A 14,206-nucleotide genomic window follows, 5' to 3' on the forward strand; every position below is an offset into this window, starting at 1 on the left:
GCTTTAAGAAACTCTTGGGATTTTTGTTTTTTAAAGAGGTTGGATAATACAGACTGCAAGTAGTTTGCTTATCTGTGACCACTTCATTCTGACTTTTTGTTCAATTACTGTGTATTGTTTTATTAAAACACAAATTGGCATATTTTTAAAGTACCATACTTGCATTATCTTTTCCTATCAGAACGTTTTGCTTAATATTTCACTATTGTTTTGATTAACTCTAATATGAATATTGGAAATATTAAAAAAAAACTTCAGTTATTCACTAAATCACATTATGATTCTGTAGTTTTGTTTTTTGTTGTTTTTACTCTCATTGTAACCTGTGGAAATATTCTTCTGAAATCTCCCAAAAGCTCACTTTTGTCCTACTAGCACTATACTTGCTGCTAGAAAGGCCAGATATTGACTTCATTTGAATCCACTTCCTGTTGTTCTGTAAGAAACAAATCATTATTTTCAGCATTACTGCCTTCTCCCCTGGTGGTAGATTATGGTGGTTTCCATTACACTTCCCTAATTTGGCTCTGAACTTTATTGTCTAGATCTAGTAGATAGTTTAGTTTTGCTGCCATGCCACTGAAGGAATATCTGAGATGTTTAGCATTCTATTGTTACGTCAGTAGGTATATTTTTAAAGAGGTGAATTTTCATTGTGTCAAAGGTAACTGAATATATTTTGGTAGTAGCAATATGTATATATCTATAAGCTTCTGAACCTTTTTTCTTTAAATACTTTGTTTATAATACATATTTTTTTCATTTTATTTAGCGGGCTCAAGCTGTTCTTCAGGCAGTGACAGCAGTACAGACAACAACTCCCATTAGTGGAACTACTGTTAGTGAAAGTGCCGTGACTCCAGCTCAGAGTCCAGTACTTAGAATAATTATTGACAACATGTACTACCCTGTAACCCTGGATGTTCTTCACCAAGTAAGCCAGTTGTCTATGTAACTTTAGTTTATATGTTTTATAATAAATTTCTATAAATACAATCTTGTTATTTTTGACAGATATTCTCTAAATTTGGTGCTGTGTTGAAGATAATCACATTCACAAAGAATAACCAATTTCAAGCTTTACTGCAATATGGTGATCCAGTAAATGCACAGCAAGCAAAATTGGTAAGTACAAAATTACTTTTGGGCTAGTGATATCCTGTGGTGATGGAATTATTATTATTTGTGCAGGATATTACTATGACACTGATTTAACCACACATTCCTTTATTAAATCTGAAGGCCAAATTGGTATTTATACAATTGCTCTAAACTTGCCTAAAAAGCATATATAATAAGCAGTTTACTACATCCAAACAGTAACAAAACATTTATAAGCATATGAGCAAGAAATTTACAAATGGGCTAAACCCCAGGATGCTTACATCCATATGAGTTCCAACATGGTTATTTAGCAATGAACTCTTTTAAGAATTTATTTTTTATATCCTTCAACAAACATGTAAAGTCATTGCCAATTACTAACTTTAGATAAAAAAAACAGTTTGAGACAATTCATCCTTAGTTCTAGTCTTAATCCACATAAGATTTACAACCTCCTTTCTTCCCAAATCCTTTCCTCCCCTCCTCCTTGCTGACAAGCAATTTTTCCATTGCATGTTGGTTCATGTAGGCTTTAACACCGGTATGCAGGGGAAGGCTTATGCTGGCTTCTTTTAAGACAGATTCCTTTTGTCTTATTTAAAACCATCTGCAGTGCCCCCCTAAACATCAGAGGCCTTCTTTTTAGAAACTTCACCTTATCTTATTAGTTATTCTTTGAACCAGACATCCTCTCTACTTCATTCCTTCTGGCCTTATAATTTAGTATTTTCAAGGCCTGCGTTCCGCTTCCTTGTCAGGGCCTTTCTTTCCAGCACATGTATTCCTTAACCAAACTTAAGCTAACCCTGATTCTTTAATTTCATATTTATCCTGTGTGGCTTACAAGAGATATTTGAAAAATATGTTAGTGTAAGACATTGCTAATTTTAGTAATGTCCTAAACTCTTCCACTGCTTTTTAAAGAGAGTAATCTTTTTCATACAGAGATAATGTATACCCTAATAATTGTTGTTTTGTGTGTTGTGGTAGCACCTGTAGGGCCCAATCAGATATCAGGATCTCACTGTGTAAGTAAAATGAATGAGTAGAGTTTTTAGTGTTAAAGTGTTGGGTTAAAAAAAAAATCCTTTAAAAAGCCAAAATTTGTCTTGAGCAACACAGACTGTGCCAGCTAAATTGAAAATTGACTGGAAAGGAGACAAAAGAGAACAAGAATTGTCTTGCCCTTATTTAAATACATTTGAAGTAAGAAGACTGTGTGACTAGGCCTTCTAAAAAACTAGTGGGCTGCCTGGGAGTCAGTTGAAAAGCATGATGAGATAGTGAAGTTGTTAAATGATTTTTTCATCATTCTTACTATAGAAGATAATGGGAAATTAATTTTCCAGTGGCACACTTCAAAGGAAATGAGAATGTGACCTTAACAGAAATTGAAGACTTAGTAAGGAAGTTAAAGAGCAATTTGAAAAACTCAAGTGATGTAAGTACTTGGAAGAGATGGTATTTAGCTGAGTGTTGTGAAGAAAATAGTGAGATATTGACAAGGGTGTGTGCTAAGAAGCCTCTGGCCCTATGGAACTTCACTCATTCAGATAGCATAAATACTGAAAAATACATTCCTCTACCACTTGTTTTCCAGGAAAATGTCATTTCCTCTTGGAATAGATTCTGGACATGCTGATCCATGTTTTTATCACCACGTCTGGATTGGATCATGATATCTGCAACTGAAGTGAAGTGAAAAAACACTGAGACAAGACTCTGGTGTACTCTAAGCTATCATGTCTCTTTTAGAGGAAGGCTTCTGGACCTTGCAGATGCTGACATGCACAAAGTGATACTTTTCAGACATAAACATTGTCTTAGGGGGCATCTACACTGCTATTGGACACCCAAGGCTGGCCCATGCTAGCTGACTTGGGCTAACAGGCTGCTTAATTGCAATGTAGATGTTTGGGCTCAGGCAGTAGCCTGGGGTCTGGGACCTTCGGAGAGGGCAGGGACCCAGAGTTTGGGCTCCAGCCAAGCCCAAATGTCTTAGCCTGAGCGCAAGTCAGCTGGCACAGGCCAGCTGTGGGTATCTGATTGCAATGTAGATGTACCCTAAGATTTATAGAGGAAGAGCATTGCCAGTTCTCTGTATTGACATTGGGACTTGTATGAGTGTTTGAGTATTTTAATGATAGTAGTTGGGGCCTACCTGGAGCCAGCCTGGAGTACATATGTCTCCCTTTCCGGATGATGGGCTAATTCAAGGATACTGCCATGTAGGAGCCCCCAAAATAGTTTGTCAACACCATGGTTCTGGCATCCCAATCTGAATTCTTAAGTTCCAGGATGTACCTCAGAAACCATTTGAGGACATCATACTTCTAGTAAGAAGATTTGTCACAACTGGTCATTTTGAACCATACTTATGAGTGTTAAGGTTGTCCCTAACTAGATACATAGTACTTGTGACATATCTTCATTTGGATAACCTCATTAAAACCTAAATCATAGTGGAAGCAAGTTCCAGAGGGACTTTCCCATCCCATCTGAATGATAACTTCATGGCAGCTCTGCCCTGATGATAGGCTATGGATGATCTTCTGGTAGGACTAGATTTCCAGTTTTAACTAATGTAATTTTATAATGTGTAAGAGATGTAGTCACCCTGGAATGCACTAAGGATTTTCAGACATTCAGAATCCTAAAGGTGATCTTTTTTAAATAGCCTATTTAAAAAACTAATAATAATTGGACATATACCAATCTCTTAGAACTGGAAGGGACCTTGAAAGCTCATTGAGTCCAGCCCCCTGGCTTCACTAGCAGAACCAATTTTTGCCCCAGATCCCTAAGTGGCCCCCTCAAGGATTGATCTCACAACCCTGGGTTTAGCAGGCCAATGCTCAAACCACTGAGCTATCCTTCCCCCTTATTATTTCTGTATAGGCAAGCAGGGACCTCTGGAGTGCAGCTCTTGTGGCAGGAAGCATAGTAGATGCAAAAATAGGCTTTGTCTTGGATTTCCCATTTTCCTGGAGAAGAACATATGCTACAAGTGGTCTCTGGATCAAGAATTTCTCCATAAGATACCAGTAGATGACCATATTTGTCAGGATCTCGTGTCCATACTGCCAATGTGGAGTGTCCTATATGCTTATCCATCAGTACCTCTGCTCTCCACCAGTACTTGCAAAGACTCTGGCCAACCTCAGAAGAGATAAGGTTTCAGTATTCTTGAAGGTGCCCCACACTGTCCCAAGCAGTTACAGTTTTCATGTCAGCTGCAAGAGGTTATCTTGTTCTCTTTGCCTTACTCCTGGCAAGAAGGAACTCCTGAGGTTCAGTGTTCTTGAGTTATGTGCTTCAAGTTGTTCTTACGCTTTTAGGCGGTTACAGAAGGAATTACAGTTCTACATTGAAAATACAAACAGGCACATATGGATGCTTGTAAATGCCCTCCATACATGCCTGACTACCTTTGTCTTTCTGCATTAAAGTCCAATTGCATTTCTCTGAATTTGACAACTCTCTCTGCCTATTGTAAACCAGTTGAAGGTAAATCTACCTGCAACCCATTGTCGTCAGATTAATATGAGGCTTCATACATTTGACACTCCTTTCTCTCCCCCCCCACCCCCAATTTTGTGTCATGTTACTGTGTTTTGGACATAGCTGATTTTGAGCTATTTCTCTGCCTGTGAGCTCAAGATTTTTATTTTTTATGTGGAAAGTAACTTTCCTGGTGGCAGTGGCATTAGTTTGCTAAGTGGGTAAGCTTTCAGCTGTAATAACTGGATCTATCTTATACCAAATATCAAGAGATATGGTTGGTATTGCTATTTCATCAAATATTTCTTCCAAAGATGGTAACTGAATTTCTCCCTGTTGAGCCAATCATTCTCGTGGCACTTTTTCTGTCTTTGCATGTCTCTTTTAGTGAGGTCTTTCTCTGTTGTACTCAAAGTACTATACGGGATCTTTTCAGGGGGATTAAGGCAAAACGCCACATTTATTAGTAATACAGGTATTAATTAATACTCTATCATATGCATATGATATATTACAGTCATGCATTCACACACCACACACACACACCAGACACAAACACACTCCGTCTTGCTGTTGTTACCACTAGTTGCTCCCCCTTACTGCCACTAGCCAGGTGAGTTAGAGGGGGGAGGGGTGGAACCGGGCTTCTCCGATCCGGTCGATGCTCCGATGGTGATAGACGAGCCCTGTCCTTCTGCAAGACACCTCGTATTTATAGCAGCCCTCTTATGCAATACCAGACACGATTCAAAATCTGGGTCGCTGTGTCCATTGGTCTGTGTTCGTTGGTTTTTGTGCTGCTTTTTCTGTGGTATTGTCCAAATGCTGCTCAAAGAGGGCATGTTCTAAAGAAGGTGCTTGCTTTCTAATTCCTGAGGTCGTCAATTTCTGCTCTTCTTTATTGGGCCCATTTACAAGTTGTATTGTCTTTTGCTTGCTCCCATTCCCTCTTTCACTGTTGTAGCTGTCTGGAGGTGGGTGTCTTCCAAGCTCATCTCCATTCACACCTCATTCAGTCAATGGGGCAATTGATTACAGAGTGTGGGGGAGAGTCTTATTCTACTTCTAGCAAAAAGGCACATGTTTCTTTCACTTTTAATATACTATCCTTAGGGGCTATAACATTTGATACAAAGTTTTCTACCAATTTTCTAATACAAAGTTGTATGAGAGAGGCACAATGCCAAGTCATATGAAATACAAAATCAAACTGAACAGAAGTTACAATGCAGGCAAATGTAGTGAATGGTGAACAGAACTTACATTAATAAAGTGAACAATTAAAAACAATTTCATTTATCAGTTCTATATCTCCACAAGCCACATTAGAAGGCTTTTGGGATTCTACGTGTAGCAGACAAAATTTATATCACAGGTACCATATCTAAATGGCTGGCAGACTGTATTTCCTATTGCTATTACCTGTCACACCTGCAGCCCACCCTTGCACAGTTTGTACAGTGTGAGGCAAGGCAGTTTCTGATACCAGCCTGAGTCTGTTTTTAATTTGACATATGCAAAGCAGCCACATGGCAGCAACCATCATCCAAAGCGTTGTTGCCTAGATTCAACTACAGTGGATGGCGTTTCCGTCCCTCAGTGCTGTTGAGCCAATGCCCACACACTCTCACCCTCTATTAGTTTTGTTTCTCTTCAGGCATCTCACATTTGAATTGGCCAGTTTTTGAAAGTTAAAATATTGGTCATTTGTCTATTTTTGTGTGGTGCCTGTTATAATATTAATTCTTTTATTTTGAGACATCCATTGAGTCAGAGTGAGAATCCTATAGGGTTAATGCCTTTCTAAATAAGAGACAGAGTGAGAGAGAGAGTGTGTGTGTCTAATTGGGTTTTTTTTCCCCAAAGAACATTTTTTAGCATTTTTGTGTGGTTAATTTTTTAAACCTGTGATTAGTTTGAGAGGTCTTTATCCTCCACAATTAGAGAGCTGACTAGAAGATTCTAGGAAATGAGGTAATGGCAGTTTGTTGGACCATGATCAGTAAGAAGGGCTTAGGTGGATAGTCCCGCTGTTAGTACTGCAGCCTTTGAGCACTCAAATGCTTTGAATTTTGGGAAATTCTGTCTTGTCTTGTGCTGGGAGCAGAAGACCCAAGGGTAAGAATTCTGTGAAATAATAGTTTCAAAAAAAAATTCCAGGTGAGCAATTTTTCATTGATAGCACAATGGATATTAGCAATCTAAATGAGAATTTGAAGTGATCTCATTCTTTGCTTTTAGGAAAATTTCAATGCATAATTGTTTCAACTAGTTATAAAAAATGAAACTTGCCAAGAATTTCCTAAAAAAATAAGAGTAATTAAGGAAACAGGCATCAGTCAACTGGACTATCATGTGACAGATTTCAACACAGTATTTGAATGTGGCCTTCTGTATTTGTATTTTGTGAGTAGTGAGGACCTCATAGAAGAAATGTTTGTAGGGGACAACCTTGGTTTGAGCAATCATGCGCTAATTCAGTTCAAACTAAATGGAAGGATAAACAAAAATAGATCTGTGACTAGGATTTTTTATTTTAAAAGGGCGAACTTTAAAAAATTAAGGAAATTAGTTAGGGAAGTGGATTGGACTGAAGAACTTGTGGATCTAAAGGCAGAGGAGGCCTGGAATTACTTCAAATTAAAGTTGCAGAAACTATCAGAAGCCTGCATCCCAAGAAAGGGGGAAAAAAATCATAGGCAGGAGTTGTCGACCAGGCTGGATGAGCAAGCATCTCAGAAAGGTGATTAAGAAAAAGCAGAAAGCTTACAAAGAGTAGGAAATGGGAGGGATCAGCAAGGAAAACTATCTTATTTATGTCAGAACTGTCCAAGACCGATGCAGGTTCGAGTAAGGATTTGATTGAGAGAGGAAAATCAAAACGAAAACAGATTGTAATTCAAAACCAAGTGATTGTTTGTTTATTAATGGGGAATGAGTTGCAACTTGGGCTGGGGAGGAGCACTTTTACCAACTAACAATACTATCAGCTCAAGAATATACACACAACTTGAAACAATCTATTTACATCCAACGACAAGAAACTAAGTATTCTATAATCAACTGCTCACTAAAAACCAGGGCAGATACACAAACCAAATAAACTGTACACGCATTAATTGAATACTATAAAAATACACCAACTAGCCACAATAGCAATTAGTACAACAATTTGACTCTCATATACTCTATACACAACTTGGTACCAAGTATGGGGAGGGAAAAAGGGAAGAAGTTAAACAAGCAGAGTATCTACAGAAATTAAACTGCACATACCACACTCCAGGTGCAGCTGACCAGCAGTACAGACACCGAGGACATGGCGAATTGGGGAGGGGAAGTAATCCAAAGAACCGACACGACACGAGCCGGCTAAATCCGGAGGAGAGCCTGGCTGGAAGGGTGATCAAGCCTTCCAGCTAACACGTGGATACTCTGCAGATTTTGGCGCAAGATACAGTTTTATTTGGACACTCTTACTCATGTCAGCGTCTGATTGGTCCCTAGCTCCTTCACCAACCAGGTTCTGAGCTGGTGCCCTCTATGTCAATAGGAGCTGCACCCGGCACACTACTTTTGCACACAGCCCTATGCTTTTACACACAGCACCAATTTGAGCTTTTGACCGACAGAAGGTTCGAGAACAGTCACACTGGTATTTTTGCACACGGCACTGGCCTGACCCTTAGGTGACCAGGGAAAAGAGCGGGAATAGGCACACGGCACTACGGTGTAGCACACGATACCAGTGTGACCTTTTGACCGACAATTGGCCAAACAGATGGCTTGTTTGAGCATAGGCTTTAGGGCTGCGACAAGAACATGTAGGGATAAAGTGAGAGAGGTCAAAAGCCATGTAGAGTTGGACCTTGCAAAGGGAATTAAAACCAATAGTAAAAGGTTCTATAGCCATATAAATAAGAATAAAAAAAAGAAAGAAGTGGGACCTCTAAACACTGAGGATGGAGTAGAGGTTAAGGCATGGCCCAATATCTAAACAAATACTTTGCCTCAGTCTTTAATGAGGAGCTTAGGGATAATGGTAGGATGACAAATGGGAATGAGGATATGGAGGTAGATATTACCACATCTGAGGCAGAAACCAAACTCGAACAGCTTAATAGGACTAAATCGGTGGGCCCAAATAATCTTCATCCAAGAATGCTAAAGGTACTGGCACATGAAATTGCAAGCCCATGAATTTGTAAAGAATCCTGTAAACTCAGGGGTTATACTGTATGACTGGAGAATTGCTAGCATAGTTCCTTAATTTTTAAGAAAGGGGAAAAAAAAGGGGGGGGGGTCCGATAACTACAGCCTGTCAGTTTGACATCTGTAGTATGCAAGTCTTGGGAAAAAATTTGAAGGAGAAGTAGTCAAGGACATTGAGGTCAATGGTAATTAGACAAATACAACATGTGTTTTACAAAAGGTGGATCGGCCAAACCAACCTGATCTCCTTTGGAGACGGTAACAAGATTTTTTAGACAAAGGAACACAGTGGATCTAATTTACTCGATTTCAGTAAGGCATTGATACAGTTCCACATGGAAAAGATGGGATCAATATGAAAATTGAAAGGTGGATAAGGAACTGGTTAAAGGGGAGGCTGCAGTGGGTTGTACTGAAGGTGAACTGTCAGGCTGAAGGAGGTTACTAGTGGAGTTCTCAGGGATCGGTTGGACCAATCTTATTTAATCTTTTATTACTGACCTTTGCACAAAAAGGTGGGAGTGTGCTAATTAAATTTTGGGATGACACAAAGCTGGGAGGTATTGCTAACACAGAGAAGGACCAGGAGATCATACAGGAAGATCTGGATGACCTTGTAAACTGGAGTAAAAGTAATAGGATGAAATTTAATAATGAAAAGTGCAAGGTCATGCATTTAGGAATTAATAACAAGAATTTTTGTTATAAGCTGGGGACGCATCAGTTGGAAGTAAGAGAGGAGAAGAAGGACCTCAGAGTATTGGTTGATCACAGGATGACTGAGTCGCCAATGTGATATGGCCATGAAAAAAACCAGTGTGGTCTTGGGATGCATCAGGCGACGTATTTCCAGTAGAGATCGGGAGGTTTTAGTACTGTTATACAAAGGCACTAGTGGGACCTCATCTGGAATACTATGTGCAGTTCTGGTCTCCCATGTTTAAGAAGGATGAATTCAAACTGGAACAGGTACAGAGAAAGGTTGATCCGAGGAATGGAAAACCTGTCATATGAAAGGAGATTCAAAGAGCGTGGCTTGTTTAGCCTAACCAAAAGAAGGCTGAGGGGGAGGTATGATTGCTCTCTATAAATACATCAGAGGAATAAATACCAGGGAGGAAGAGGAATTATTTAAGCTAAGTGCCAGTGTGGACACAAGAACAAATGGATATAAACTGGCCATCAGGAAGTTTAGACTTGAAATTAGAGGAAGTATTCTAACCATCAGAGTGTTGTTCTGGAACAGCCTTCCAAGGAGAACGGTGGAGAAAAAAGACATATCTGGCTTCTGAACTAAGCTTGATAAGTTTATGGAGGGTATGGTATGATCGGGTAGCCTAATTTTGGCAATTAATTGATCTTTGACTATTAGCGGTAAATATCCCCAATGGCCTGTGATGGGATGTTAAATGGGGTGGGATCTGAGTTACTACAGAGAATTCTTTCCTGTGTGTCTGGCTGGTGAGTCTTACCCACATGCTCAGGGTTTAGCTGATAGCCATATTTGGGGTCAGGAAGGAATTTTCCTCCAGGGCAGATTGGCAGAGGCCCTGGTGGGGAGTTGCCTTCTTTGCAGTATGGGGCATGGGTCATTTGCTGGAGGATTCTCTGCCCCTTGAAGTCTTTAAACTGTGATTTGAGAATTTCAGTGGCTCAGACATAGGTTAGGGGTTTGTTATGGGAGTAGGTGGATGAGATTATTTGGCCTGCATTGTGCAGGAGGTCGGACTAGATGTTCATAATGGTCCCTGCTGTCCTTAAAGTCTCTGATTCTATAATTTGTATTTAATAGAATCACTTATTAATCATATATTGGTTTAATATGAGCACAGTTTTTTCTAAACAAATGGTAAAACTTAACCAGCTGTGAAAACGTCCGCTTTTACTCTCCTGTATTAAGCTCTTTAATTAGAGCTTATTTAGTCATGAGATTTGTTGCTGGGAAGTACAGAAAAATAGTTCTTATTAAGAACCACTGACATTCAATGAAAAATAACACGGATGTGGCTTTCTTTAAACACAAATAAAATTTGAAAATTCATATGTAGACGTACAGTGTTTTAGAAGCCTAAAAGGGCCTGATACATGCATCAACTCCATTTGGAATTAGAAAAATACATAATTCTTTGAGTTGATACAGCCATGTATTCCACTTAGATGTGTGCACCCCCAGCATGTCTGAGCTGGAGAATTTTGCCTAGCCGTACTGGTAGAGGAGCGGTGCTCATGTCTTGTGACGATAGCTGCTCGTCCTGGCTGTATGAGGTGGCACCACCCCATCCCCCCTCAGTTCCTTCTTACTGCTCATGGCCGGAGTTGTCGCTGTGTGTGGTTCCTAACTTCACAACCTCTCTCTTTCTTAGTGACCTCTCTAGTAGTATACAGTTAATTAGTACCCCTGGTATAGTGTTAGTTTTAGTTAGCTTTAGTTTAAGTACTCTATATACTTGTTCATAAGCTGGATTTTTTTAGTAAAAAAGGGAAGCATCAGAGAAGGGGGTCGGCTTGTGAACAGGTATAGAGAGGGGAAGGTGGGACACAGCCCCTCTCCTCCCCAGTAGGAGCAAGGAGAGGCAGCACAGCCAGAAGGGAAGAGGCGAGGCCAGAGTCTCTCTGCTTCTGGCCACGCTGCTCTCCCTCTGAGCATCTGAAGCAGCAGCAGCTCCAGGGCTGGCTTAGGCTGTGGCCATGCCTCCTGGCCTGGCCCGGCCCAGACCAGCAGTGCTGCCCAGCCTGCCAGAGCAGCTCCAAGCAGGCCAGAGACATCGTCCCCTGGCCCACCCCAGCTAAGGTGGGGAAGGAATGGGATGGGGAGAATGTGGAGGTTCTGGGCTAGGGGTGGGGGCATTTTGGAGGGTGGTCACAGAGCTTACTCCCCTGACCCCCAGCCTCTCTCCCCTCGCAAATTTTTCCACCAGTTACTGTCCCAGCCCATCAGGGTAAGCTGCTGCTGGGCTGGGTGACACTTAACTTAGGTTTACCTCCATGCCTGCGGACACTTGAGGTAAGCAAACCGGCTTGGCCTGCCAGAGGCTTATCCTGATGGCCCAGGAGCCAAAGTTTGCCGACCCCTGAATTATAGGGTCTGCTTACGAATGGGTCATAAAAAAATTCAGTTTTTACTTATCCATCTTAGGGGGTTTGGCTTATAAACAAACCAGCTTATGACTGAGTACATACAGCATTTCTTTGGTGATGTCTTCGCCAAAACACTGTCCATCATGTGAGGGGGCAATTCCCAACAGTCCCCATGTACAGTACTTGCTGTGCTTAGGCGAAGCCCACATCAAGGATCGGTGTTCGATTTTCAAATCATTCACAAGATGGACTCAGGTGACACGGGAACTTTGTCTAAAGCAGCACCTGCTCGAACAGGCAGTGCAGCTTGCTTCGGAACCAATGCCTGTGTTAGATCAGAGGTTGCCCTCAGGTTCTGAGAGTTTTATCACTTCCTGCTCTGGAGCTGGTACCTTTCCAAAGAGATGGAGGAGTCCCTCCCCATTGAGTGTGGTGAGGAAAAGGTCACATGAGACTGATTGAGGTTGCTCCAGGTTGAGTGGGGTCTTGTCTTTCCAAAGAGACGCAGCCTGGTACAGTGTGAATCCTGGCATGCAGGAAAGTGCAGGACCTGTCAACCACTCCCTGGTACCATTCATGAAGGATGGAGATCCTGTACTGTTGACCTTGGTTCCGACCCCTGATTCTCAATCGCAGAGGTTCCATTCTACATCTTGCTCTAAGATGAAACCACTGGCCAGGTCTGTGGTGGTGACAGTTGATCTGCCATAGGCCCAGGCACCAGTGCACCTTTCCCTTGAAGAGCATCCAGAGTTGTCCCATCCAGGTCCCATCAGTCCTGGAGTAGCATCTGTCTCAGTTAACCATTTTATCTTTGTCCCCGGATGATTCCATTGTGGCTGGCTCTTCCACTCCTTTGGTATTTGAGTATTTCAAGGCATACCAGGATCTTTTGCAGTTCATGGCTGCTTCTCTGGGTATTCAAGCAGAGTTTCTGCAAGAGAATACCCATAAATTGTTGGATATCCTGCAGCTATCTGCCCCTATTAGTCCCCCTCCCTATTAGCAATGACCTCTGAGCACCTGCTAAGTTCTCTGAAGCAATCCAGGTCAGTACTGCTTATTGCGAAGCACAGGGAGAAATGCTACTTCATTCCAGTGCAGCAGTTTGAGGGTTTTTACTTCCATCCAGCCCCAGATTTCCTGGTTGTAACCACTGTGAACGACAGAGCGCGACAGAGCAGATGTAAGTCAACTCCCAAGGATAAAGACTCTAAATGTATGGACCCGGTGTATCCCCTGAAGCCCCAAGGGAGGAATTTCAAGCATTTATCACCAAAGACTTATTGGTGGCTAAGACTTTGTTGCAGTCCATGTTGCATCGCAGAGTGATGGCCTCAGCGGTGACCATGAGAAGGGCTTCCTGGCTGTGGAATCTGCGTATTGCTCCCCATGTGCAACAGGCCATAGAGGATTTGCCCTTCAATGACTGAGTCCTTTTTTCCAAACAGACGAGACTCTACACTCCTTCAAGGACTCTATGGCTACCCTACAGTCCTTGCAGGTGTTTATGCTGGCAGTGCAGAGATGTCACTGTGGTTGTCAGCAGCAGCAGCATCTGTAGTCCACATCTGGGCAGCCTTTCCCTCCCTGAGACAGCAAGACTACTCCAGAAAGGGGCATAGGTCCCAGAGGAGGAGGCATACTGGTTTAGCCAGTCGACATACTTTTCCCAAGAGCCTTCCATGTACCCATTTTCACCCTTGGACCAGATCTGTGTTCTAGTCATGGCTCCCTTCTCCCTGCCTGCTCCATTTGGGAACAGACTGGCTTGCTTTCACAGTGCTTGGGTCTCGATCACCATTGACATTTGGATCCAAGCATTGTCAAGTGGGGCTATGCCATCCAGTTCCTTTGCATCCTCCTCCCCTCTCCTTCCCCATCCCTCTTCAGGGACACCTCTCATGAGATGCTGCTCCTTGATCAGGATTGCTCTCTACTTGCTTTGGGAGTAGTGGAGGGGATTCCGCTGGAACACCAGGGTCAGAACTTCTATTTCTGGTACTTTCTGGTGCCCAAATCCAAGGAAGGGCTAAGATTCTTGACCTTCATGGCCTCAACAGATTTATCAGATATGTGACATAGCCTCCCCCGTTGTCTCGGAACAACTGGTTGGCTATTCTGGACCTTCAGGATGCCTATTTTCATGTGGCAATTTTGCCAAGCCACAGAACATTCCTTTGATTTGTCATAGTGGAGCACCATTTCCAGTATGTGGTGCTTCCCTTCAGCCTGTTGGGTTTTTACCAAATGCATGGTCATGGTGTTGGCATACCTCAGGAAGGAAGGAATCCATAATTCCCCATACATG

General features: G+C 41.9%; 1 protein-coding gene across 5 annotated transcripts in view; it reads left to right on the top strand.

Annotated features, from left to right (window-relative positions):
* The window catches only part of PTBP2 (polypyrimidine tract binding protein 2), an 89,593-nt gene that overhangs the window by 49,721 nt on the left and 25,666 nt on the right, over positions 1–14,206 (top strand). For all 5 annotated transcript variants that reach the window (XM_075067808.1, XM_075067804.1, XM_075067805.1 and 2 more), the window contains 2 exons: positions 773–934; positions 1,015–1,125. In XM_075067808.1, the coding sequence (XP_074923909.1) occupies positions 773–934; positions 1,015–1,125 (273 nt within the window). The remainder of the gene's footprint in view (positions 1–772; positions 935–1,014; positions 1,126–14,206) is intronic.

This window comes from Chelonoidis abingdonii, chromosome 7, assembly GCF_003597395.2.
Source record: "Chelonoidis abingdonii isolate Lonesome George chromosome 7, CheloAbing_2.0, whole genome shotgun sequence".
In the NCBI taxonomy this organism is placed as follows: domain Eukaryota; kingdom Metazoa; phylum Chordata; order Testudines; family Testudinidae; genus Chelonoidis; species Chelonoidis abingdonii.